The 25,341-nt window shown below is 37.0% G+C and overlaps 2 protein-coding genes and 1 long non-coding RNA gene across 5 annotated transcripts; all 3 read right to left on the minus strand.

Moving 5' to 3' along the window:
• Window positions 1–162: 162 nt before the first annotated feature.
• Window positions 163–1,519, minus strand: LOC126610648 (probable galacturonosyltransferase-like 10). The gene has a single exon (XM_050278755.1). The coding sequence runs from the start codon at window positions 1,482–1,484 to the stop codon at window positions 351–353; it is 1,134 nt and encodes a 377-aa protein (XP_050134712.1). The 5' UTR covers window positions 1,485–1,519; the 3' UTR covers window positions 163–350.
• Window positions 1,520–5,409: 3,890 nt separating this feature from the next.
• On the minus strand, window positions 5,410–14,440 carry LOC126610643 (paired amphipathic helix protein Sin3-like 2). 2 transcript variants are annotated; one of them, XR_007618596.1, is made up of 24 exons: window positions 14,104–14,440; window positions 13,925–14,000; window positions 13,061–13,267; window positions 12,785–12,965; window positions 12,605–12,703; window positions 12,308–12,481; window positions 11,924–12,221; window positions 11,270–11,406; window positions 10,999–11,074; window positions 10,874–10,903; window positions 10,493–10,692; window positions 10,263–10,417; window positions 9,944–10,071; window positions 9,581–9,835; window positions 8,799–9,470; window positions 8,585–8,676; window positions 7,864–8,478; window positions 7,678–7,778; window positions 7,431–7,569; window positions 7,172–7,324; window positions 6,923–7,086; window positions 6,092–6,216; window positions 5,772–5,944; window positions 5,410–5,663 (listed from the first exon to the last, which is right to left on the minus strand). XR_007618596.1 is itself a non-coding variant. In XM_050278749.1 (24 exons), the coding sequence occupies exons 2-23, from the start codon at window positions 13,996–13,998 to the stop codon at window positions 5,810–5,812; spliced, it is 4,197 nt and encodes a 1,398-aa protein (XP_050134706.1). In that variant the 5' UTR covers window positions 13,999–14,000; window positions 14,104–14,439; the 3' UTR covers window positions 5,410–5,663; window positions 5,772–5,809. The 2 variants fall into 2 exon arrangements, 1 of the variants encoding a protein (XP_050134706.1); XM_050278749.1 differs by having other exon boundaries at window positions 6,105–6,216; window positions 14,104–14,439.
• Window positions 14,441–22,251: 7,811 nt separating this feature from the next.
• Window positions 22,252–24,664, minus strand: LOC126610653 (uncharacterized). 2 transcript variants are annotated; one of them, XR_007618599.1, is made up of 5 exons: window positions 24,053–24,664; window positions 23,335–23,410; window positions 22,945–23,107; window positions 22,518–22,572; window positions 22,252–22,428 (listed from the first exon to the last, which is right to left on the minus strand). It is a non-coding gene; the product is annotated as an uncharacterized LOC126610653 (long non-coding RNA). The 2 variants fall into 2 exon arrangements; XR_007618598.1 differs by lacking the exon at window positions 24,053–24,664 and having other exon boundaries at window positions 23,335–23,636.
• Window positions 24,665–25,341: the final 677 nt, after the last annotated feature.

Raw genomic sequence — 25,341 nt, forward strand, 5'->3', positions numbered from 1 at the left:
ATTTGGGTCTTTAAAATTTGAATCAACAGCTAAAGTTATTATAATTTTTAAAGTGAGCCCGTATTTTTAACCGTTAAATCAAATTTCAAGGGTCTGAATTGTTTAATGAGAATGATTAGGCGAAAGGGATTCGGAGAGATCTAGAGAAATAGACAAAAATAATTTAAGACCAACTTGGGAAAAAAAAAAATTAATTAAATTGGCTTAATTGGAACAATATGTTCCAAACTCTTCACTCTGTTCAAATCTCCCTCCCTATTTACATCCGGTAAAAATAATATTTCCTCCTATGTATCAACGAATTTCTGTAAAAAAAAATCATCAAACAAATAATCCTGTGCTAATTAATGCTACAACATCAAAAATTGTTGATGGTGGTGATGTTGAAGAAGATGCAGATCTTGAAGCTGACTTTGATGGTGTTTGTAGAGATCGTAAGGGGCCCACAGAAGATCGACAGGGCAAGGCATTCCCAAATCCAGCCGCGTCCATGGCTTCCCTCTCCCACTCCAATGCAGCAAACTCACCGGACCCGAATGCAGAGACCTGCAACTGTTCATCAAATTATCGCCGCCGAGGCCGTGCTGGTTCCACCGGTGGTGAATCGCCTCCACGTCGCCGCCGAACACCAGCAGAAACGGCGGAAGAGAACCCAGCTCGTAAATCCTCCTCCCCTTCTGAATCTCCATCCAAGTCTCGATCTTTCTCGTGAACCCTCCGGCTCTCCATCTCGCCAAGTCGATCACCATCACGCCGGTGTTGAAATAGCACGGGCGCTTTCGGTCGAACACCTTGGAGAGCTCGGAATCTTTCCAGAATTCGTCGGAGAAATACTTGGTGAAATTCGCGTGGCAGTACTCCGGAGCTCCGATCACTCTCGACCCGGATAAGGTAATCTCCCATAACTTCTGGATATCGTCGACAACAACGACGTCGGAGTCGAGATAAATCACGCGCTCGACGCAGGGGTCGAGCAAATCAGCCAAGTAGCTCCGCGCGTAGTTCAATGGATTCTCGAGAGCTCGTCGAATCGAAGACGAAATCAGATGACTCACCAAGCTCTCTCTGAACACATAGACTCGGAAATTAAGCGACGGAAAAGTCGATTTCAGAATGCGGGAGAGGTGGTGGGAATCGACGGCGCTGGAGTCGGAGGCGACGAAGTGGAAGAATGTGTTTTCCGGGCAGGAAGCGTGCTTGAAAACAGAGTGGACGGCGGCAATGGTGCCGCGCAAGTACTCGGAATCGATCGTCATCGCGACGTGGACGAGGGAGGGATCGCAAACCTCCTTTCCTGCTCTGTCGTTGGAGCCCAGAAGAGCAGGGCAGCTGATTCCGTTCGTGTATTCCGGCGCTTCTGAGAAATCCATGTTGAATCCTTTTTCCTTTCCGGTTTGCGGGTCCGGGAATGATCGGATTGCGGCTGCCGGAATGAGAACGAGGGAGAGGAGGAGGAGGAGAGAAATGGGTTTAAGGAGAAGCATCGTCGGGGAATGGAGATGGAGAGGAGGAGAGGGAGGAGTATTTGTAAGTGAAATGGTCAAAGAAAAAGGCAAGACGGAGAAAACACGTCTTTTTGGTACTAGTATTTTGTGGGGGTGTAGCAGAAAACGCGTCTGTAATATTTGGGTGCTTTGCGGAAATTGCAAGAGTAGTTGGGGCCAAAATCAAAAATTACACTAACAGTCCCGTAGGTTAGTTGAATTTTCAGTTTTGTTCTGATAGTTTGTTTTTCTTTCGTCTTAATCCTTGTAAGTTCGTTTCGTTAGTATCGTTCCAATTTTGCAATGAGGCCGAATTTCTTTCGGTATAAGAGCATCTTCAATGTTAAGGGAAGTTGCAGGAATGGGTGGGTTCAAAAATAAAGAAAGAAAACATAAAGAGAAGCTGTTATGCAGCATTCTCACGTGGGTGGAATTGTTTCCCTACGTAACAGTGGACTCACTCTTTGAATTCCTATATACAGTCCTCATATTTAAGGCTTTTGTTAAGGTATCTGGCGAGTCCTTTTATTGAGATATTTTGAGGATTTTTATTCCGACCCATTAGAAGCCTTTTGTTTCTATATTTAAGGACTAAACGGGTATAGGGTCCTATTAGAGATGCTCTAAGTTTTATAAATGAGAAGATGTGCACATGATAGATAGGGGAAAAAATTTAAACTTTTAGCGACGAACTAAGGGTTCACTTGGGATCCCTTCCTCAATTACTAATCAAACACGAGCCCTAACTCGGGTGCATTCATCCTTTTGCTTATTAGCCTACGGGGTATTAGAAGTAGTTTTTAAATATTGTTCACCTTGTAGGTTTTTACTCGTTTTGCTTATGTAGGACTTGGAAGTGCTACTTTAAAAAGCAAGTTTAAGACCGATAAGCTCTTTCAACTGATACTGCTAAACAAATTCGTAAGCGTTTTTGGGTGCTAGAAACCACTTTTAGACTTTGTGAAAGCAATAACAAACGTGTCTAAATTAGAAATCAAAAAGATCTAGATGGACGAAAGTGCAAAAAAAACAAGTGTAAAGAAAAAGGTGAAATTTCAGGTAAATTGAGAGGACTATTATGCAATTTAACATATTTGGTTTGGTGCAGAGGGAACTTTCTTGCTGCTTTCGGGTTGTTTGAATATTATTTTAATATGGTTTCCCATTGGAGGTTCGGTTCTGTCCAGCGGATGAAGCCATGTTGCCATGTGCTCTGAACAGCTTGGAATATCATTAATATTGACCACATGCCATGAACGTTCCTTTTTTTAACCAAAATAATTAGAGTAACGCGAGAGACATTAAATTCGTTGATAAAATTTGATAACGACATGAAAGTAGATAATTCAATTATTATTTAAGTGTTGATAAATGCGTTTGTTTCTTATTAATGACACATTATTTGGTTTCTTTAAGTGATACTATTCATAGATTTTTCACTACCTCAGAGTTTAATATCACTTTATGTGCCAAACATTATAAAAAATTATACAAAAAACAAGAGTTGTCAGAAAGTTCATACAGAGTCTCACTTATCAGAGAGTCTCCTTAGTATTTCTCTTTAAGGAAATATTTTTGTTTACCATCCTAAAGTGATTAGTCATGTTCACCAGCCTATTTATGACTGTTAAATAATTACCATCCTAAAGTGATTAGTCATGCTCATCGGCCTATTTAGAATTGTTAGATAAATTTAAATTTTGAATTCTGTGTAGTAAATAAATACAAATCTCTAAACTTAAACTCAACCAACAATAATAAATAGGGTGTGAATATTATCTTGAGTGCGGTGAGCAAAATACATCATCTTTTTAAAATTTTAAAAAAAAGTAAAGAGAGTCAAAAATCGTTCTATGTTCGTGGGCTTGTATCTCCTTTAAATATGACAATGATTATATTAGTACGAGAAGTTATTCTTCGATCTCTGTCATTTGTACCATAACGTGTACAAATTCGTATTTAAAAAATAACTATTTATGTTAAAGTTATTAACAAATAATTGACTAGCTTTGAAACCAAGATTTGTCACAGCCAAGATATCATTTTTTTTATTGAATTAAAAAATATATTATGTGTGAAAAATGAAGGAAAAAAACAAAATAATAAACCAACTTGACTTCTTAATTTTCCAAGATGGTTAACAAATCACGTGGACAGATGAGGAGAAAACGGCGGCCACCTGGCTATCGTCACCACAATGCCTTAGCACCATACATCCCATCTGGCAGGTCCACATTACATATTGAATAATTCAATCGAATTTTGACACGCAAAAATTGGAAATTCTAGAATGTACCCATTGGAACCTTCTCTAAGAATTCATCGTCTATAGATTCTGAGGCATGCTATGAGTCGGTTCATACTAAACAAACACACGAATTTATCTTGATGCCACAATAATGATATTTCGAGACAACTATATGTGGTACACAACACTGTGTAATTGGGTTGAGAAAACTGCCATAGAGGCATCCTGGGTGCAGGTAATGTCTACTCCCAGAAAACTTAAAATGTGTTAGCAAGTCAAGATGACAAAGATTGACTGTAATGAAACGTTGTTTAGGAGGAGAGAGATCTTTTGGGAACATGTCATTGTGTTATTAGTCTAGAACGCTAGTGACATTCAGATAAGTGTATGTAAGTCATTCCCGTCTTTAAGGGCATCATTTGTGTCACAAAGTGTTGCTCGCTATAGGCATGGTGGGTTCAAGTTCACTTCCACAAAAGCCAAATGGGTAGTGATTTTCACTCTTTTTTTACCTCTCACACATTCTTCTTAATTTTGTTCGTTAATCTTCTTCAATGCATTTGATCTGACGGGCAGAAATTAAAGAGTGTCCAAAAGATAAAAATAAATGTGTGAATAGCACATCCCGTAAAAATTATTGAAGCTACCAAATGGAAAGTCAAAAGATCATAAAAGAAGAGCATTCTAAAATTCTCCCCTTGTTATAAGAATTTTTTAAAATTCAATTTGAAATATATATATATATATATATATATATATTTTAGGGAACTTTAACGATAAGATTCTAGTACTGTTCACTTTAACGAAAAACTACATTTTTACACTAAAAAATCAATCATAATACTATTCACTTTACCAATTATTTTGTCCTTATCGTTAAGACTCAAAGTTTTCAAACATTTTTCATTAGTTTTCCTTATTTTTTATGCTCTTTGAAACAAATTAATTAATTGTTGATATTTAAAAGAGCCAAGGGCAATTCAGTAATTAACGGCTGCAACTTCTTGTTACCGCTGACGGAGCTCAGGCCACAAATGGCGTGAGAAAGTCGACAACGCGACATGCAGAAAGTGGATCCCAATCGAGGAGTCCGTTACACATCCACATCGGAGAACCACGTAACGGCCCGTTATCTATGCTAGCCGGATTCAACCCGCTCCGGCCCACTTTCCGAGCAAGCTAATCCAGTTCCGTGGGCCCCGGCCCGTTCTAGCTTTGTAACTTAGATTCAGCGTTCACTTCTTCCTCCTTGGTCTTGAATCTCTCTTGAACTTATTTCGATCCATTCTCCACGCGTTAAGAAAATGATTTCCGCACATTACTTTTCTTCATCCCTCACACCGTTTATTTCCGTCCTACGTAATTGAATCCGAAAATAAACGGAGTTGTACGATGGAGAAAATACGGGTGCGCAAATTATGCTTATCCCGGAACAGCGTATACAGATCAGAAGCATCAAAATACCACATGCGAGATCAATTTTCCAGAGCAAAAAGAGTTATTGACGAAGAACGCGAACAGTTGTAAACTATTACAGATAGATATCTTATCACACTACTTTACACTGAAATTTAAAGAATCTGTTCTATAAAACTGACATAATCTTACGGCGGAAAAGAATAATGATGCAGTAATGCCTGCAAAATGCTGGTATGAGACCGCAAAGAAAGCCCGGGATTTGTTAAAACACGCGCGCTTTTCTGCTATATTTGATCAATTTGTTACACTAAGTGTGCTTATGGAAGTGGGGAAGAAAATATCCTATCTATGACAAGGAACTATAACTTAAAATACCTTTTCTACGAAATTATCATACACCAACCTTATATACACAACAATGGCTCCTAGGCCGATCTTCTGACCCGGACACGCTCTACATGTCCAGGACCGCCACCATCCTTCTCCGGTCTCAGAAATCGAGTAGATGACTCCTATTGCAAGAAAGCATTGGTTACTCTTGTTCTCAAAACTTGGGGCAGTGGAATATATACGGAAAAAGGGCGTATCAAGAGTTTTCAAAAAGTTTTTCTAGTGTGTACCTTTAGCTTCCCAATCTCAAAAGGAATTTCCTTCTAAGCTATGATGAGACTGATAAGAATTTGTGGAACCGCTGTACTCTCGTCTGATCACAATACGGTGATCTGGCCCCAGATGTTCTCCTTTTCCTTCTCATACGGAAGAAGTAATCTTCTGTGTCAAGAACGTAAGAGATCTGCCACATGATACTTTGATGAACAAAACTCCGTGGACAAAAATTGCATTATATAATATGTATGGCTAGTATTTCTCCAGCTTCCAGCTGTGCTTATATTGTAAATAAGGTAAAACTGATGGCATGCCGAAGATAAGAAATACATACGAGGGCGAGATACCTTGGATGAGTTGCAAGCTATCTTGCACTCCAATCCATTGACTAACTGAACACCATCCATGGCCCTGCAAAAGGCAGAGGATTCATCTTGCCCTGCATATTTGCGCTTGTTTCTGCAAAAACGGATTGAATCTGCAAGTTAGCCATTAACTAACATAAACATTCTGGAAACTTTTGGCTCATAATATACCACAAGGTAACCTGAGTTGCTGTATACGACTAATCCAAACTACCTCTTAACAAAAACCCTCTTTGTCAACCAAAATAGGGTGAAAAGACCATTTGGTCTTCTATCACAAAATAAAATCATGACTAATGTAATTTCGAACAAAACAAATTTTGCTGTTTTTTTCCCTTCCCTTTCCCATATGTCATCACAACATATCTCTAATTTAAAATTTTAACAATTTAAGCCTCTTCTACGCTCTCTCTCTCTCTCCCTCTTTTCTCTCAAACTTCTCTCTCCTGTATAATTTTATTCCTTTTAAATATTTTATATTTACACACACAATGTGCAGGCTTCATCTAATTATTAATATATCATAACATTGTGAGAGGATTTACACATAACTTTTCTTGCCAAAAGAAAGGAAGGAACTAAATCCATTGAATGATCCCGTATTTCAGTGTCTATCATGTTTCTTCAGAAAAGTATAGCAATTCTAGCACTTTTAACATTTATTTAATTCTTATAGCCTCGGTATGGGCACAGAAAGATGTCCTAAACCATATAAGGTGCCAGTGCTCACTTACAGTGTGAGCCTAGAGTCTTACTGTTACCCTCTAATGTAATGTAAAATCCGAAGAGTGCATTATCACCTCTGAAGGGTAATCCCATGCGGCTCCTTTTTTCCAGGAAAAACCGGCAGAAATTCATTGTGCAGATAGGATGCAAAATTAGGTTCCATAGAAACTGCAAACACCTCGGGCTTTTCACTCACACTGTCCATCAACTGGATGGACAGTCGGGAGGGCACAGAGGACTGCACAAACAAAATTAAAAATAAGAAAGTATATTAAAAAAGGTAGGTTATGGTCAAATAAATGGGCAAGTGTCAAAGAACTTACAAACTCCAATCTGTAAATATTCTCCTCATGAATGAGGACACGTGCATTTTCATGGTAAACAGAATCAATTAACTTCCCAGTTTTCCGGGACTTTTCATATTCATATAATTGAAGCAGCTTATTGTCAGTCTCATCACTTGCAACAGTTTGAAGCTGCATAAATAACCACTAATCAGAACCTTGGCAGAAAAAGCAAACACACAGAAAAATTCGTTTTTTTTTTTTTTGGTTAAAAGTACAGAATTTCTAGTGAGCAAACCTGTTTGACGAATTTATATATTAATTTGTCCAAGGTGAATAATATATATGACTGGTTTCCAATAATAGCTCGGCATTCATCCTCAAATTTTGCGTTATCAATAGATCCATCTAGCAAATTGTATAGAGCACTCATAAATCTGCATAACAGATGAATAAATGTAGAGCATGTGATTAAAATTGCTTTGAACAGTTGCCACAGTTCTAATCTATTATCTATACAAAAGAGAAAATGGCCAGAAAAATACCTGTCATACAGATCCGGAGAGCTGCCATCCTTTGAAGTTCTCCATTTCATTTCTGCACCTGTGGAACTTGTTTTTGCAGATAAAATCCTTTCATATAGAATCTGCAAATTCAAATAAGTCAAGCTTATATCCGGTAGAAAATAAAGACATACACAAACTCCAAAAATTAATGAAAAGGTCTCTTACTTGATGAAGCCTATAAAGCACATAGAAATTATCATTCCCATAGAAAACACGAGAGTCTTTCCTTTCTTCAAGTAAAGAACCTGGTACATGCTTCGCAAGAGGTTTCACAGATAAAAGAAAACATTCGGACAACGGCGAACACATTCCATCTCCTCCAACAAGATGTCCATCAGCCATCCCTTCAGCCTCACCTTCGCTCTCAGCCTTACCATCAATGTCATCTTGTTCAGCATCTTCATCATCACCTTGCTCTTCTCGGGAACATTCATCACCAGCTGTCTCACTGCCAGAGACATCTTCACCAGCCTCGGAAACATTTTCACTGTTTTCATCATCTGCATCTGCATCATTGTCTCCAGCTTCCTGACCACTAATGTCTTCCCTATTCCCAGACTGAAACAGTCTACTTTCAATACTGCGGTTTGCCTTAGCTTGCACCCCAGCATCTCCAGGGACAACAAAGTTATCCTCCCCAAAGTCAGCAATTGGTGATAATTCCCCCTCTTCCTTTTCAATTTTGGAGGGCCCAAGAGACTCTTCATGATGACTTTTAACTTTAGTGCTTTCTGGAAATACTCCATTAGCAATTAAAGCAGGTTTTGCAATATCACCACCCTGAAGCACCAAACAGTATATCAGTAAGTGTTGCCAAAACCATATGATCAAATAAAAAATAAAAAAAAAACAACAGATGACCATATTCCAGAATCAAGACTCATACCTCTGATGACGGAACAGCATCAGCATTTCCTTGCTGTAGAGGGTCATTGCCACTAATAGAGGCACCAGCCCTTGATGTGGTTGCAACACACCCTTCAATTCAAAAAAATTCACAGCATTCTAGCATTATTATAACTCCAGAAAGTAAAATAAATTATAACATTCGAGTAAGATGCCATCACAGGAAAATAAAAATCAAATTCCAAATAACAGACCTGATAGCACTTCCAAGCTCGTTCTACCATGATTATTATCTGCTCCAATTGGATGTGATGGTTGACTGGACGGCCATGCATTGTCCGTGTTGGTGGCCAGAAACCTTTTCTTAGGGACATCCGTATTTTTCTGGTCTCTCTCTAGTTGAAGTTTCTCAGATGTGGAATCTTTCCTAGAGACAGGATGTGCATCACGACTTCCATCTTCTTTAGCTGAGTTATCCCCGTTAGCCAAACTTTCAACTTCTGCTAAAGCATTTCCTTCTTCATTACACACAGATTTGGGCTGCTTAAGATTCACTGGGGCAGAATCGCCACCAGGACTTCCATCGCTTTCTCCTATGCTTGAAGCAATACAATTCTTAGCCTGATTCCTACTTTTGTCGACATCTTCATCATCCTCTGAATCGTTGGGTCGAGAAGAAACACCCAGCATTGGCTCCAAAATGGTAGTGTAAAGTCTCATAGCCTTATTTAATTGTTCTTTCGTTGAGAAAACCTCTTCACATGAATATTGGACAAGTTTATACAAGTCTTCATGTAAGCTGATATCTAAGTATTCATACTCCATATGTGGAACTATAGATTGCCTGTTTCCAGCAGCAACAGCCAGAAGGATATCATCCTCTATCTGCTTTTTCTCTTTCAATTCTTTGATCTCAGCCACCAAAGCTGTCAATCAATAGGAGTCAGAATCGGCAAGGAGGAACAATTATAAAAAACCGATATAAAGATAAATGCTCAAGGAACTAATAAACTAATCTTCAATATTAAAAACTTACATTTGCTACTCAAGTTCTTTGAATCTTGTTGCTTGAAATAGAAGCTCCGGTGATCAAGTGATTTGTAATGGTTTTTGGCATATATATCTGCCCAAACCTTGTTAAAATCGGATCTACACCTTGTCCATTCATCTTGTTTCTGCTTCAGGCGAGTTAATACAACAGGCAAGGCCATAGTTGGATTTTTCCGCAGTATGTCCATCACATCAAGACCATGGTCACCATATAAACGTTCAATGCACCTTAAGTTTAAAGCTGCAATAAAACAAATAAATGACAAAGGTCAATGCAGTTTAAAAAGCTCAAATACCAGAATAGATACTTGACATTTAATTGCTTCTCAATTGGTTTACAGATACAAACCAGTGAAGTGGTCTTCAATACGGATTACAGTTTCCATGCTGATCTTATTTTCATTGATGCTGTTCAAGAGTTCCTCTGCTCGCTTAGCAGTTGAGCTCACCGACTCTAACAACATATCCAACTCAAACCTAAACTTTCCAAAATGAAAGCCAACATAAGTTATCAATAATGAACTAGCATGTGCTGTAAAGGAAATGCTATTATATCAATGATTCATAGTTATCCGCAGAACCTAATGGGACCTCTATCCATCCATACGATCATGCAAGCACACTTGTACACCAAAAGTAAAAATGATACTCAACAGCCTTAACATTACCTATCATCCTCACATCTGAACAGACTTTCTTCATACTGATTTCTGCGCATATGTTTAAAAGAGTAATCTTCACTTCCTGAAGTCACAGATACCCAATGGTCATTCAGAACCTGAGCACCAAGTTCTGATCTCTGGCTTGCTGAAGGTATTGGATACTGCAAAGTGACAAGCAACAATAAGTTGAGCATCAGACAATGTTACTAAATTAAGTACAGAATGTTAAGTCGTACGTCTTCAGGCAGAAGCCGATAGCTTGGAGTACAACGTTCACAGTTAGAGAGGTCAAGCTCTTGAATAGATTTTGCCCAATACTTCTCCCTGTATCTTTCCTTTTCTTTAGCTCCCTCCATTTCACGCTTTGGCTCTTTATCTTTGTCCTCTACCTTCAGGGATCTAGATGAAGGAACAGGACCATCACTACTCAGAGATTCTGCAATCAACAGTCTACCAATCAGGATTCTCTAATTACAGAAGCAAGCAAAAATTCCAGAGAAATGAGAAACCATATGATAGCTCAAATTCTAAAATGCGGAAGATTAATTGTTCTTCCAAATGCAGATAGTACAGAAACTCATATGAAAAAGAGACCAATGGAGGACTAATATACATACTTCTACTCATAACACCAGCAAGGAACCCATCTGCAAGTGCCAAGGACAAATACCATCAGATACAATTTAAAGGATGACAAAGCACAAGAAAGCAGCTCAAAATTGATGGCATTTTTTAAAGTTACCTATATTCTCGCAACGCTCCAAAAAATCATTAAACTCCTCCATAAGATCTGAATACTTTCCCAATAAATCAGTCACCTGAGATGGGCAAAGTTTAATGGAAAAAGTCAAACTAGAGGCAATAGCATTTTTTTAAGGAAGTTCATAGAATAGATAGATAAATATGTGGTTATCATGAAGTGTCCTTCGTCCAGTTTCCCCTGGCTCAAAGAGAAAGCACACAATGCTCGACTTGAAGTGTTGACTAACTGCTGAACATGGAGTAGCACGTACCAAACCTTGCAGATCATTCCTTTTAATAATTCCGTTGCTATATATGTTAAGCAACTTCAAAAATGCCTCGTAGTCATCTTGGCTACACAACCTCTCCTTCACCTTCTCACAGAAAATGAATCCCTGGCTGTACATGCCTGACATACAAATGAGAGACCATAAGCAACACTGATGTAATAACACGAGAACTGAAACTATAGAACTTTAAAAAGCAACAATGAAGTTCCAAAAAATGATGAATGTAAGCAAAAAAAGCTGCATCCATTTCCCAAGGATTTCAAAATCAAGTAATGTGATACAAAAAGTTCAGGTTTTCCTAATACTGAACGGCTAAACAAGGCACATTGCGGATTAAATGAATATTCAATTAACACATCCCTAATGACAGACTTTTAGACCAAGTACCAGAAATTGCGTCTCTTTCTCCTGGTAGAATTTACACTAACGCTAAAACTAAACAAGCAAAATGCATTTTTGTTAGTTCCATAACCTAAAATCGTATCAATGTTGACAAACACGAATATTGCAATCTCAAAACAAATTACAACTGCTTATTCCATTTAACAAACCAGAGAATAAAACAACACTGCCTAAATGCAACACATTTAAGGTCCATGAATGTATATAACTGAAACAATTCCATCATAAACTCACTCTTTAAGGAGTCTTTGTCATCATAAGGAGCGAAGTTAGCAGTCACACCAAAACCTTCAACCTTCCTGGAGGGTTTTCTTTTATCAGGAAAACGCTGTAATTTGTAGTCCCTATTGTTATCATTCTCTAATTCTCTATCATCATCGTCCCGATTTCTTCTATCCCTATTCTCCTTTTCACTACGCTTTCTGTGCTCCTTCGGAACTTTCACCATTCCTTTGTCATCGTCGAGCTCAGGACGATCAACACTAAGATCACGATCAGCATGGGGTGTCATGATCCTATCCCTCCTACGTTGCTGTGAAAAGAGACCAGCACCCCATTACAAATCACTAACTAAACAAGAAACCGTTAAAAACATAAGAGAAAGAATTTTGTACTTACCTTCTCCATATGCATTGGCCGAAATGTGGGTGTAGCAGAGCTTCGCTCATTGAAACGGGGAAATGAATTGTGGCCATATTGAGCTTGATGTGCTGAAGCTGCTGCTGACGCATCTGGTAAAAATCTGGTGAACTCATCAAGTAAATCTGGATGCTCATCAAAAAGAGCAGCAACCTGGAAATTAATTTAAATTACTAAGAACATAGGGAGGAATATTTTCTAAAATAAATAGAAATACCTTGTAACAGCCAATAAATCATCATCAAACACCAAATGTGAAAATTTGTGTATATTTACCTCACTGTAAACTTCATTTATATCCTTGTGCTCCTTTCGATACATGTTTAGTATGTCCAGGAATGATTTATAGACATGATCATCATTTTGGAAACGTTTCTGTAGGACAGAAATCCATCAATCAAACAGACAATAATAAATGTTTACACTTGTGATTAGGATAAAATTAAACATATTCACCTTTATCTTGTTTACAAAACTGATAGCTTCCTCAAACTCAACTGTCTTTTTTGGTGGAGTCTCATCTTCATCAAGGGTTATCTCATAACCCTTCGGCAAGAAGGTATTAAAGCCCAAAATTAAGTTGTTATGCCCTTTAAATAATTCCTTTACTCTTGCAATGACACCTGCTGTGTCGGTTCTGAAATAGACAAAAACAGAATCCATCCGCTGAAAAATCAACTAGGAAGGAATTACGAGTGGAAAAAAAGAATAATAATGGGTACATTCAGATACCTTTGAGCCTTGAAATCTTTCATGACCTCAAGAAATGTATCGTATTTTTCTCTTTGGTCTAGAAACATGTCCTTCACTTCTTTGAGGTAGGTTAGAGCGTCATTGGTGGTCAATTTCTGTGAAGCACCTCCTACTCCTCCAATGGGCCCACCTCCACCTACTCCAACGCCCCCTCCTCCACCTCCTCCCCCCGGTATCTGGGATTGCCTGTTGCCCCACATCCAGAAAATGATCATCAACTCAACATATAACTATAAAATAAATACTGTCAAATTCATGAAACATTATAAACCCAAGCATAATTACTCCTTCCTCCTACGCATATGCTCCTGATAACTTTTTTTCTAAATCCAATTAGCTGCAATAACCAAAGAGAACATACTTCCAGAAAACAAAGATAATCATCATTCTCCGGTACTATTTTCATCAACACTGCATCTACCGCATTGATCTTAAGCCCCAAACATAAAACTATATTAACATTCATCAGAAGATTTAGTCTTCCTGAAAGCATATCATATCCGCTGAAAACAACATACCTAACAAAATTTTCAGAAAGCTCTCGACTTTACCTCTAAAACCCACATTACTACTCAATTCAACTCTAATAAACAACAAACCCTAAACAAATTGAAGAAATTTCATGATCAAGCACAACCAATCCAATCCACAGCAGCTACAAAACTACGACGCAATTCGACAACAACGATCAAATTACAATAATATTAACAATCAAGTGCAAGAGAACCTAAATCGCGCACCGATACACTGACACGGGCAAAATTAAATTCTCACAAACCAAACAAAACAAAACATAAAGCAAATCATGCAATTGAAGAGTGATGAATAAATCATGAGACTTACGAGTCCCCGCGCGACGAACCGGGGGGCCGCTTCAATTGAGCACCGCCGAACACATCATCTCTTACTCTCTTCATCCCTGTCAAAAACAAAACAAAAATCGCAAATCAGAAAAATACAGATATTAACAAAATTAAAACAAAAAAACAGCCATTTGCCTTAAGCAACCGCCGAAGACTTACTTTTCAGCAACAGATCTTTGATCGCGCACAGGAGGAAGAGAGAGAAAGAGACAAATTAAACCAAAAAAAGAGAGAGAGAATGGTTTTTGAGGTATCTGATTATCTTCTGCTTCCTGCTTTCTGCTTCTGCTTTCTGCTTTCTGCTTCTGCTTCTGCTTCTGCTTCTTGTGTTACGTTAGGAAGTGGATTTTGTGAGAGAAAAGAAGAGAAGGGAGCGATTTTTGGGGAGAAGAGAAACCGTGGAAGTGCGGAGGAAGGAAATAAACGGAGACAAAATTCGAAATATGTGAAGGGAAATGGAATGCCTTGTGTTTTGGGGTTTTCTCTTCCCATCGGAGCCTCCACTTGCCAAATTAAATATGTAAAAAATAAGGCTTTTTATATTAGCATTCCACAAAATGTTGAATGCATCCACATTAAAATTTAATATTAATGACTAATTTACTCTACTATGTAATGATAATTTTGACCTTATTAGGTTTAAAAAATAATAAAAAATTTATAAATACACCTCAAATCACTTTTAACGTATTATTTATCTATTTCAACTATCAAAACTCCTCTCATTCTCTATTATTGAATAAAACCCTAAGCAATGAAACTACAAACATGTTGATTGAGAAAAATAATTTTTGACGAATGGAACACGAAATCGATGTTTCGAAAGTTTTGAAATCATTATTATTGTTATTGAAAAACGTTCAAATGAACCTAAACATTTTTTGAAATCATTCAATTTGAAGTCATTCGACAAACTAACGTTCAGATAGTTTGAAATCATTCGGCAAAATAAAAAATGAGTTCTATAAGATTTGAGAAATGTGGGGTGTGTATAGAAAATATAAGATGTATATTAAGAATGTGGGGTGTGAGGGTATTATGGGGAAGAAAGTGGGGTGTATTAAGATAATTTTTAATTGAAAAAGTAAATGTGGGGTATATTAAGTATGTGAGGTTTATTCAACAATTTGTGGGGTGCTAATATAATAAGCCCTAATTATATTAACATCCCACAAATTGTTGAATAAACCCCACAAACTTAATACACCCCACATTTGCTTTTTCACTTAAAGTTTTATCTTAATACACCCCACTTATTTTCCCATAATACCCCCACACCCCATATTCTCAATATACATCTTATATTTTGTACATACACCCCACATTTTCTTTACACCTAATAAATCAAATTTCCTCTTCTTATGTGGCCTTTTTTATTAACTTCCACACATAATGTTGAATGCAACCTACATTAAAATTTGATATTAAATGACTTATGTATCCTATTATGCAATAACAATTTCGACCTTATTATGTTTTATAAAAAATAAAAAATTTCTAAACACACACCCAAATCACTTTTAACCTATTATTTATCTTTTTCAACTATCAAAACCTCTCGCTCTCCATTGTTAAACAAAACACTAACCAAACTATCTGCGTTATTTTATTCTCTAATTTTGATTTCAAATGAGATTAATCCCACATATCTGCTTGTGATTTCCCAAGAAACTATACTACCCAAGCCTATTATTGATTGATTTAAGCTTAATATTTATTTACAATTCCTAGAACACCCGATTATCTGAAGGCTTCTCTCTTAGGAAGTTCTCACTATTTTCAATGGTGAATTACTGCAACATAACTCATTCCATTCAATGGTTAATTACTGCAATATAACTCATTATGTTCAATTGGCGGCACTCAAGTGACTATTTTCTTAACTCCACATCAATCACACACGACGTTAGAGTTTTACTCCAAATTCAATTTAATTTATAAAAAAATAAAAATGGGTATTATAAGATTTGAAGAGTGTGGGATGTGGAGTATGTGGAGGTGTATGTTGGGAATGTAGGGTGTAAGAGTATTTTGCGAAAGTATGTGAGGTGTGTAGTAAGATAATTTTTAATTGAAAAAATAAATGTGAGGTATATTAAATATGTGAGATTTATTCAACAATATGTGTGATGTTAATATAATAAGTCTTCTTATATTTACCTATTTCGTTCATTTCGGACCGGTTTATGGGCCGGGTTTGAACAATTTTAGCCCATGATTATGTTGTCTCAAAAGTACATGTTAATTGTCACTAGAAAGTTGCCCTACTTTGGTACCCAAATTGTTACAACAACAACAACAAAAACAATCAAGCTTTATCCAATTAAATAGGTCGATTGCAAGAATCATGAAATGTCATTGTACTCGGTTTTATGTCAAGTCTTCCATTAATACTCAAATTATTAGAAAAAAAAAAGTTTACAACATTGAGTTTGATATGTTTGATGTCTTACCGAGTACTCTTGTAAGTATATAAGAAATTATGGCTCTGTTGTAGTTAGTACTTTTGTGACTATATTATTAAGCTCAGTATATTATGTGACTAGAAATCGACCTCATTTTCTAGATGATGTTGATGTACCACATCTTTGAAGTTGTATTGGTCATTCGCTATTACTCTATAATCTTTACTAATTAATAAAAAAAAAATTGTCAACCAAAAGAGAGTGAAAAGATAAATTAGTCTTCTATCACAAAAAAAATGATGGGCAATAATGTAATTTCACATGTCCAAATTTTTTTTTTATTGAAGTCTCACCCACAGGTGATGTTAAAATATCTTCAATATTAAAAAAATACAAAAACAAAAACCTCCCACCCCACATTCTCTCTCTCTCTCATTCTCTCCTTATCATTTTTTAAAATAATGTGTTCATACACACAAAATACGTAGACAAATACTAGTCACAAATCAACGTAAAAGATATTGGTTGGCACTTAATCCATAGTTTTATTCCAAAACCCTGGACTTTGGGTGAAATTAGCAAAAAGGTAAACTGGGCCGAAATCTGGCAGAGTCTCCCCCCTTTTTTCGTGTGCGTTGGTTTTGTATTTTACTTGTTTTGTTTGTTTTGTCGGATAAACTTTTCAATGTATTGAGAATATAATTTGGTATAATAAGTGTCATAATACAATAATTTAAATTTTTATTTTAAATTTGCCTCTATTTATATTATTATATTTGATGTAACTGACTGTGTTCCGGCAGTCTCGGTTTTTGTAGTGTTTGCATTGTGTTTCTGGAGGAATCTTAAACCTGAAACCGCACAAGTTTTCTGAACGCAAGTACACAAAAAGGTGGCTTCCTTCCTCCCAAGTGGTATCGTGGTGGTACGGTCAACTTCATGTACAAAAGTAATCACAGTAGACTATGCAAAAAGGCAAGCCCATATGATAGTGACAAAGGAGAAGAAAACAATGGGGAGGAGTTGGGAGATTTAAAATTTTAAATACACATAAACATTAGTTTCATGACTTTGATTCATTCCTAACGACTTTAAAGCGAAGGGTCTACAACGAGTAAATATGAAGAAAAAAAAGAAAAGTGTTAAAAGCAGAATTAGGTTAGGTCAGTTAACCATGATAATGTGTCCGTTCACCCCCTCAATATCGTCTTATGTGTGTTTGTTTTCCTTCACTAGCCCTTATTGGACAAGACTAAACTACTAGTTAGTCTAGTCTCATGTTTGTTACTTCACGGATTAGCTTTAGTGGGAGTAAGTCGGATTCGCCTCAACTAAGAACTGATTTGGTACTAAGGTGCTTTTATAAAAAGTGGGTATAAAAAAAAACTGAGCTCAAAAAGGTGTTTGGTAAACAGTTAAAAACAATTTATTTTCACACTTTTAGATGAACAAAAACTGAAAACGTAAAGCAGCAAAAATGAACTTATTCTCAAAGTACAGCAGAAGCAATTTTTTCTCAAAGCACATCAACAAGTAAATATGAAGAAAGAAAAAAAGGTGTTAAAAACAAAATTAGGTTACATCAGTTAACCATGACAATTTATCAGTTCACCCACTCAATATTGTGTTATCAAGAAAGGAATTAAGGGTGTGTTTGTTTCCTTCACTAGCCTTCACTAGACTAATAGTTAGTCCAATCTCATCTCTCTCATCTTATGTTTGTTACTTCAACGGACTAGGTTTAGTGACTAATATTTAGTCCAGTCTCATCTTATATTTGTTACTTCAACGGACTAGGTTTAGTGGGAGTAAGATAGCCTCGGCCTGGACTACGGACCAGATGGTCTTAGCGAGACGTCGTGAACCATGGGACCAGCTAATACCTTCGATCGCTCTCTGCTCGCGTTCTCTCCCTCTCTCTTTGTCCCCAACCCTGAATCATGAACAAAGACCTCGATTCGAGATGGGAACCAGAATTGGACTTTTGCAGTGATTTGCCACACTTTTCAGTCCCCAGAGGGTTCAGTTTGCGATCTCCCTTGAGTTTTGATCAAGGAGTTTGTATTGGGTAGGTAGATTTTGGGGTTTTACAATCAGCTAATCGAAATATCGAATTTGAAATTATTGAAATTCTCGGAATATTGGGGATTTGTTCTAATTCATTGCTCTGAAATGTAGGGTTTTGGGGTTTTGCAGGTGCAAGAGGAGAAGATGAAAGTCAACATCTTGCGTATCCTTCTCACTGTGTTTGTGTTATCTTGTTCTTTCTTTCAAATTACTCTAGTTTATATGCCATTTGCAACTAGCTCTTGTAATTTTCTATACTTTTTATTCCAATATATTAACTTTGTTGCATTTAATCATATGGTAGACTGAATTTTGGCTTGATAGTTTCGAATTCCTATGGTTTTGATTTTGTTCTTTCTTTCAAATTTACTAGTTTATACCATTTAGAAATAGCTTTTGTAATGCTCTTTTCTTTCCCGTCTTCAAACTGTTGCATCTAATTGTGGTGGAATGAATTTCAGCTTGACGGTATTGAATTTCAATGATTTGTCATCCTCTGGAACTATGAATAGTTAATGAGCTGTGGAGTTTTACTACCTTAATTGTAGTCTAATGTTACGAATGGCGATCACAAGATCATTATCTATTATGTTAGTCATGAATCTCTAGCATATGCTCCCCCTGTTTATGATTTGGTGCGATTATCTTTTTAACAACGATCGTGATAATTTGACAATCCCATTTGCTCGGTGATCTTGTTTTAACTTGGAACATCTTTGATGGGAAATGGACGTGTTGTGAATTTTATCGTAACTGTTTTCTCTTGACCCTTCTCTCTTTGCGAATATCTGCCGGGGATTTTAAACAGAGTATGTCTTTTTTACCTTTTTCTATCTCTTATGTTAATTAATCAATTAGAAATAATCAATTGCTGCATGTGTGAATGTGTCTAAGTGTAAATTTGATGTGCCTTTTTTTTTCTGGGATATGTTTTATTTCATCTACTTTGGAGCTCTAACTCTTATCCCTTTGGACCTGCAGGTGGGATGTTGTTGCTTCATGGACATGGGATGCACAAGACGAAATATGTGGGATTTGTAGGATGGTATTTGATGGTTGTTGTCCCGATTGTAAACTCCCTGGGGATAATTGCCTGCTAAGTAAGTCGCTAGAAATTTGATGTTACCCATTTGTTTCAATTTATCTGTTATTTTTCCTTTTATGAATTGATTGATAAGTTTTTGTAAGTTGAAGTGATTTTTTCCTTCATTCCCTGCTTCCGTTTTGCCAGAAATTTGATGTTATCATATTTTGGGATGGGTTAATTGGTATCTTGTGGGAAAGTTTGTGAAGAAGGATTTGTGTGCATCTACATTGTTTAATGAAATAGCTTAAGAGACAAAGTGAGGACGCTGCAAGAGACCTCTTCGATCGAATGACCCATTTTTTTCATAACATGGTTGTATGCTCTCAGTTTTGCATAATTAGGGGTGAATTATGGAATGGATGGGATTCGGGAGGCAGATTAACTAAAATTCTAGGGGTGCTACTCTGTTCCAAGCACTAGCAGAACCGTTGTGACATGTACCCTCAATTTTTTATCCCACAGCTGCAGTTCATCAATCAGCAGTGCATTTTTCTTGTCTACTACAAGTGATGCAATATGAGAAAGCTACTGTTATCCGTGAAAGTGTTTTTGATACTGCAGGAAGGTCAAAAGAATAAGCTCTTCAAGTCATGAACGTATTTTCTTCGGTCCTGGACGGATGTGTCTTGAGGTATCTTAAGCTTTCAGACAAAGCCATGGGCGAAAAGGGTGTCAATGCATTTGGGTCACTTATGAGATCACAAAACACTTTGGAAGAGCCTTATTTGATGAATGTGGTAGGGCTCAATATGTATCACAACATGAGAGGAGTGGCACCGCGATGTCATTAAGAAGGTCAAATGGCTGAACGAGACCTATGCCGCCAAGACTGATGCACTACAAACTCTTAGGTGGTAAGCTTGAGCATTGTGTCTTCTAGGAGGCATGTGATCCTTGTAGACGAGACCTATGCCACCAAGACTAATGCACTGGAAGCTATTATGCATGCACCTGTCCATATTCAAGGATCTCTGACTTTTTTGTGCAATCGGTATCAATTGCTCATATTGGCTGTAATGTATACTGCTGATGAGGATTTGGAGTCTATAACCAATGTTCAATAAATCTTATACAAGGCTCGTTCATCTTCTAAACTGCAAATTTGGTTCTATTTGCCTATCAATTTGAGTCGTTGAAAGTTTTTGCTTCAATGGAGTTCCTTTTTTTTTTTGGTATAATATTGGTTTAATTCTTGTTAATCGTATAGTATTAGTTCGTGGTTGAAAGAACTTAAAATTGAACAATAATTTGCAAACACCAAACTATGAACAGTACTGTTTTCACTATCCTGCTTCTTAGTCTGACACTGCATCAAACGTTTTACTAAATCAGTCCAGCTTATTATAGTCTAAGCTAGTCCAGGTTAGTCCCTGAAGCTAGTCCAGTCCGAAATTATCCGGTGCAACAAACGCACCCTAAGTTGCTTATCAATAAGAAAAAACAATTATTTTATTTAATACAAAGAAAAAAACTAAGATAAAGGCCCATCCATAACTGGAAACGGGAAAATGAAAGTGGATAAGCTTATTTGTTCTCTTCTTGCCAACTTTCTCCCAAGCATTCAATTTTATTTGAAAAATAATTTCCTACAAGATAACAGAAGTGTTTTACGCACACCTTAACACGCTCGTGTTTTTTTGTTTTTATAAAAACACGAAATGTTAGTTGACATAATCCTAACATTGAAATTTTTCTGTGCCTCGAACAAATTGCCCTTGATATAAAGTCGGTTTAACTTCACGAGGTTTCCGCTAATGCGTGGAATATATACTTCCATATGAATATATTTGAGGGATGATGCTTTACACCGTTTTTTACTTCCACATACATTCTTGTTAATTTATGTTATTTGAATTTCTTTAATTTATTCAATTCAACAGCCAAAGATTAAGAATAACGTATGGGAAGTAAAAAGAAATATGTAGATAGCACTACCCTATTTAAAAAGAAAACGGTAACATATTTTGTAACAAAATTTGATTAATATCATCAAACACAAGTAGTGAAAATTACTTATGTTTAATTACCTCTCTGTCAAACTCCGTTATGTCTTTTTCTTGTGTTCGATACATGTCCAGATCATGTCCAGGAATGATTTGTAAACATGACTATCAAATAAATAGAACACATTTTCACGTGAGTATCGATCCCAATAAATTTCTATCAAATAAATAACATGGCTATATATGCAATTAGTCTAGGAATAATTTGTAAACATGGCTATCAATTGTTATTTTGGATTTGTCTAAGGAAAACGCTGATATTTTGTTATAGTCGTTGTGATAGCTGCACATTTTCACAAGTAATGAAATTTCTTCAGATGCTTAGTTATGTTGTCCAACTGTGAATTTGAAACATATTCTAACAAAAGTTAAAACATATGTTCAAAGAAAAACTATGATGTGATGGTGCAATATCGACACGTGCATGGGCGGATGTACATTGGGACTAAGGTGGTCCTAGAACCACTCGAAGGCTAGACATATACATGTGAAGATCTTCTGATGACCGTCCAAGGATTTGATGTAATGTCTGCTAGCATATCTCGACAAGTTGCATCGACAGCACGCAATAGATTCTCTTGATTTCACTAATCAAATTGCTTCCGCAAAATGCCTCACTAAATAAACTGAATGCCTCGAGCCCACCACATGTTCGACAAAATGCTTCGATAAATAAACTGAATTTTTTTTATCACATTCTGTATATATCTAAAAAAATTAAACCTTCAACACTGCAACTCCCCAATGTTCGAATCTTGATCTGTCATTGAACACATGGTATATACAGATGAACAGCATGCATGATAAATATTACCCACTATTATGACCCTATATCTTGTTTAACAAACTGGTAGCTTCCTTAAACTCAACTGCCTTTTCTGGTGGAGTCTCTTATCTTCTCAAAACGCGAGCAGGAACCCATCTGCAAGAATAAATCCAATCGGATACAATCTATAAAGGAGAAAGAACCACAAGCAAGCAACTTAATGTGATGACATTTTTGACACGTACCTACATTCTCATTTCTCACAACGGTCCAAGAAATCATTGAACTTCTCCAGAAGATCTGGATACATTCCGAATAAATCAGTCGCCTGACTTGGGGGCAGAGTTTACCATAAAAAAGATGTCAAACTAGAGACAACACCACCATGTAATCAATCCTTTTATAAAGGGCGACCCTAAATCAGTACGGCTCCACTCTTTGTGAGGGTCGAGTGGGAACGTCTATTGTATGCAGCCTTACTCTTGCTTTGAAAATAGACTGTTTTTACGACTAGAACCACCTTTCGGTCACAAAGGACCAACTTTTTCATTACGCCAGGGCTCGCCCTCGTAATCAGTTTTTTTATCTTACATAATATTTTTGAACAAAGTTTAATAAATAGAAAGATGAAATCTATGCTCAAAAAGTAAGCAGACAATGTATAAGACTCACCAAAGTTTGTAGATCATTCCTCGTAATTATTCCCTTGTGAATTGTGATAAATCTGAAAGCACTTCAAAAACTCCTCGCAGTAAACTTAACTGCACAACCTCATTTGCACTTCTTCACAGAAAATGAATCCCTGGCGGTATATGCCCGACGAAAACCTGAGAGACTGTAAGCAACACTCGGTTAGTAACATTAGCATACTGAAATTGTTAGAAGAACACTTGCAATTTGCGAAAAAATTAATGAACGGAAGAAAAACAAGGCTAGGGTTTGAAAATTATATATAGAACAAAAACATATATCATCATATTAAATCAAATCAGATACAATCTAAAAGGTAAAGAACCACAAGAAAGCAGCATAAAAGTGATGGCGTTTTCTTTTTACAGTTACCTGCATTTTCACGACGCTCCAATAAATCATTGAACTCCTCCAGAAGATCTGGATACTGTCCCAATACATCAGTCACCTGAGATGGGCAAAGTTTACCGGAAAAAGTGAAACTAGAGGCAACAATATTTTGTAAGAAAGTTTACCGAACAGAAAGATATATGTGTGGTTATCATAAATTATCCTTTGTCCAGTTTGCCCTAGCTTGAAGAGCAAGCACACAGGGCCTGCACGTTAAAAGTGTTGATTAAGTGCTGAACATCCATGGGGTAACATGTGCCAAAACTTGCAGATCATTCCTTTTAATTATTCCGTTGCTATAAATGTTAAGCAACTTAAAACATTCCCGCAAGTCATCTTTACTACACTCTTGAATCTTGTGAATATTTGCTTAATCTAGTTCCTATAACAACAAAAAAGTTTATAATATCAACAGAAAAACATGAAGAACATGTTTTCAGAAACATGAGAGGGGGCAGACTTGCCTACACTCCGAGATTCTACCGTAGCGTTCCAGACCAATATATAATGCTATGAGGGGAAAGAAAATTCAAAAGGGGTATTAAATGCACATAGACTCTCGATTTTTACTCAACCCTGTCGTGTTACCTTAGAGATTTTATTTTATCTGATGGGGGAAACGAAAAAAAAGGCTAAAGCCCTTTATATAGGGCTAAACGCGCCTCCCCTGTAACTAATAATTAAGGTAAAGGGTCTTTACCAAGCCTCCAATCTTCGACCCACTCAAGCTTCATTGGCTTCAGAAGCCATGATGGCATCTTGAGATGTAGAGAACTATAGGAGGTGTCTCTCACGGTCTCACCAGAAGAGGGTATCTTTCCTCTCGTACTACTTTCCTCAACTTTCTGCTTACAACATTAATAAATTAATCTAGCCCTACCCAACTCCAAACCCAAACACAAATCCAAAGTTTGTTTGCACTTTAAATGGTGCAAGCCGTACTGGTAAACAAGAATTAGAGACGAGACTTGAAATACATGGTAAGCACTGTTTTGTAAACAGAGTGGAAGAAAGAGATAGAGAGAAAGAAAATGTATGTATTATTTTCCTTTCAATTCAACAACATTAACACTGATTACATTGTGTATATATCTAGCAACATTGCTTAGATACTAAGCTAACATAGGACTCTTAAGATGTTGACACTTGTCACAACCTTACACCATAGACTCTTAACCAACTTAACTACCTCACATACATCCTAACCATCTCACACACATGCACATATTATAGTTATCATCCTCCCTCAATCTCAGAGTGGAGCTTGCCAAGGCTGAGATTGTAGCAGTGTGTTTGATATAGAGGAGCAGACAACCCCTTTGTAAGGATATCAGCAAACTGCTCATTGGAGGAAACAAAGTGCACCTGCAGAAGCTTCTTTGCCACCCTTTCTCGGACAAAATGAACATCAACCTCAATATGTTTGGTCCGCTGATGCATGACAGGATTATATGCAAGGGCAATAGCAGAAAGATTATCACAGTACAGGGTCGTCGGACAAGGCACATCAATTTTCATAAAGTGAAGAATCTGTTTGATCCAATCAATTTCTGCAGAAGTACTTGAGAGGGCGCGGTATTCAGCTTCTGTAGATGAACGAGAAACTGTATTTTGTTTCTTGGATGACCAAGAAATGGGATTTGGCCCGAGAAACACAACTAAACCAGTAGTAGACCGTCTGTCATTAGGGTCTCCAGCCCAATCAGCATCACTGAATGCATGAAGATTCAAGTCTCCTTTGCGAAACTGAATGCCAAGGTCCATAGTACCTTTTAAATAGCGAAGAATCCTCTTCACAGCAGCATAATGAAAGTCCATTGGACAGTGCATGAATTGACAAACCTGATGAACCGAGAAGGAGATATCGGGCCTTGTGAAAGTGAGATATTGAAGAGCACCCACAATGCTTCTATAGAGAGAAGGATTATTGAAATGATGGCCATCATCTTTCAATAACCTATTATAAGGTAAGCAAGGTGTGGAGCACGG

The sequence above is a fragment of the Malus sylvestris genome, chromosome 17 (assembly GCF_916048215.2).
Source record: "Malus sylvestris chromosome 17, drMalSylv7.2, whole genome shotgun sequence".
Lineage (NCBI taxonomy): Eukaryota > Viridiplantae > Streptophyta > Magnoliopsida > Rosales > Rosaceae > Malus > Malus sylvestris.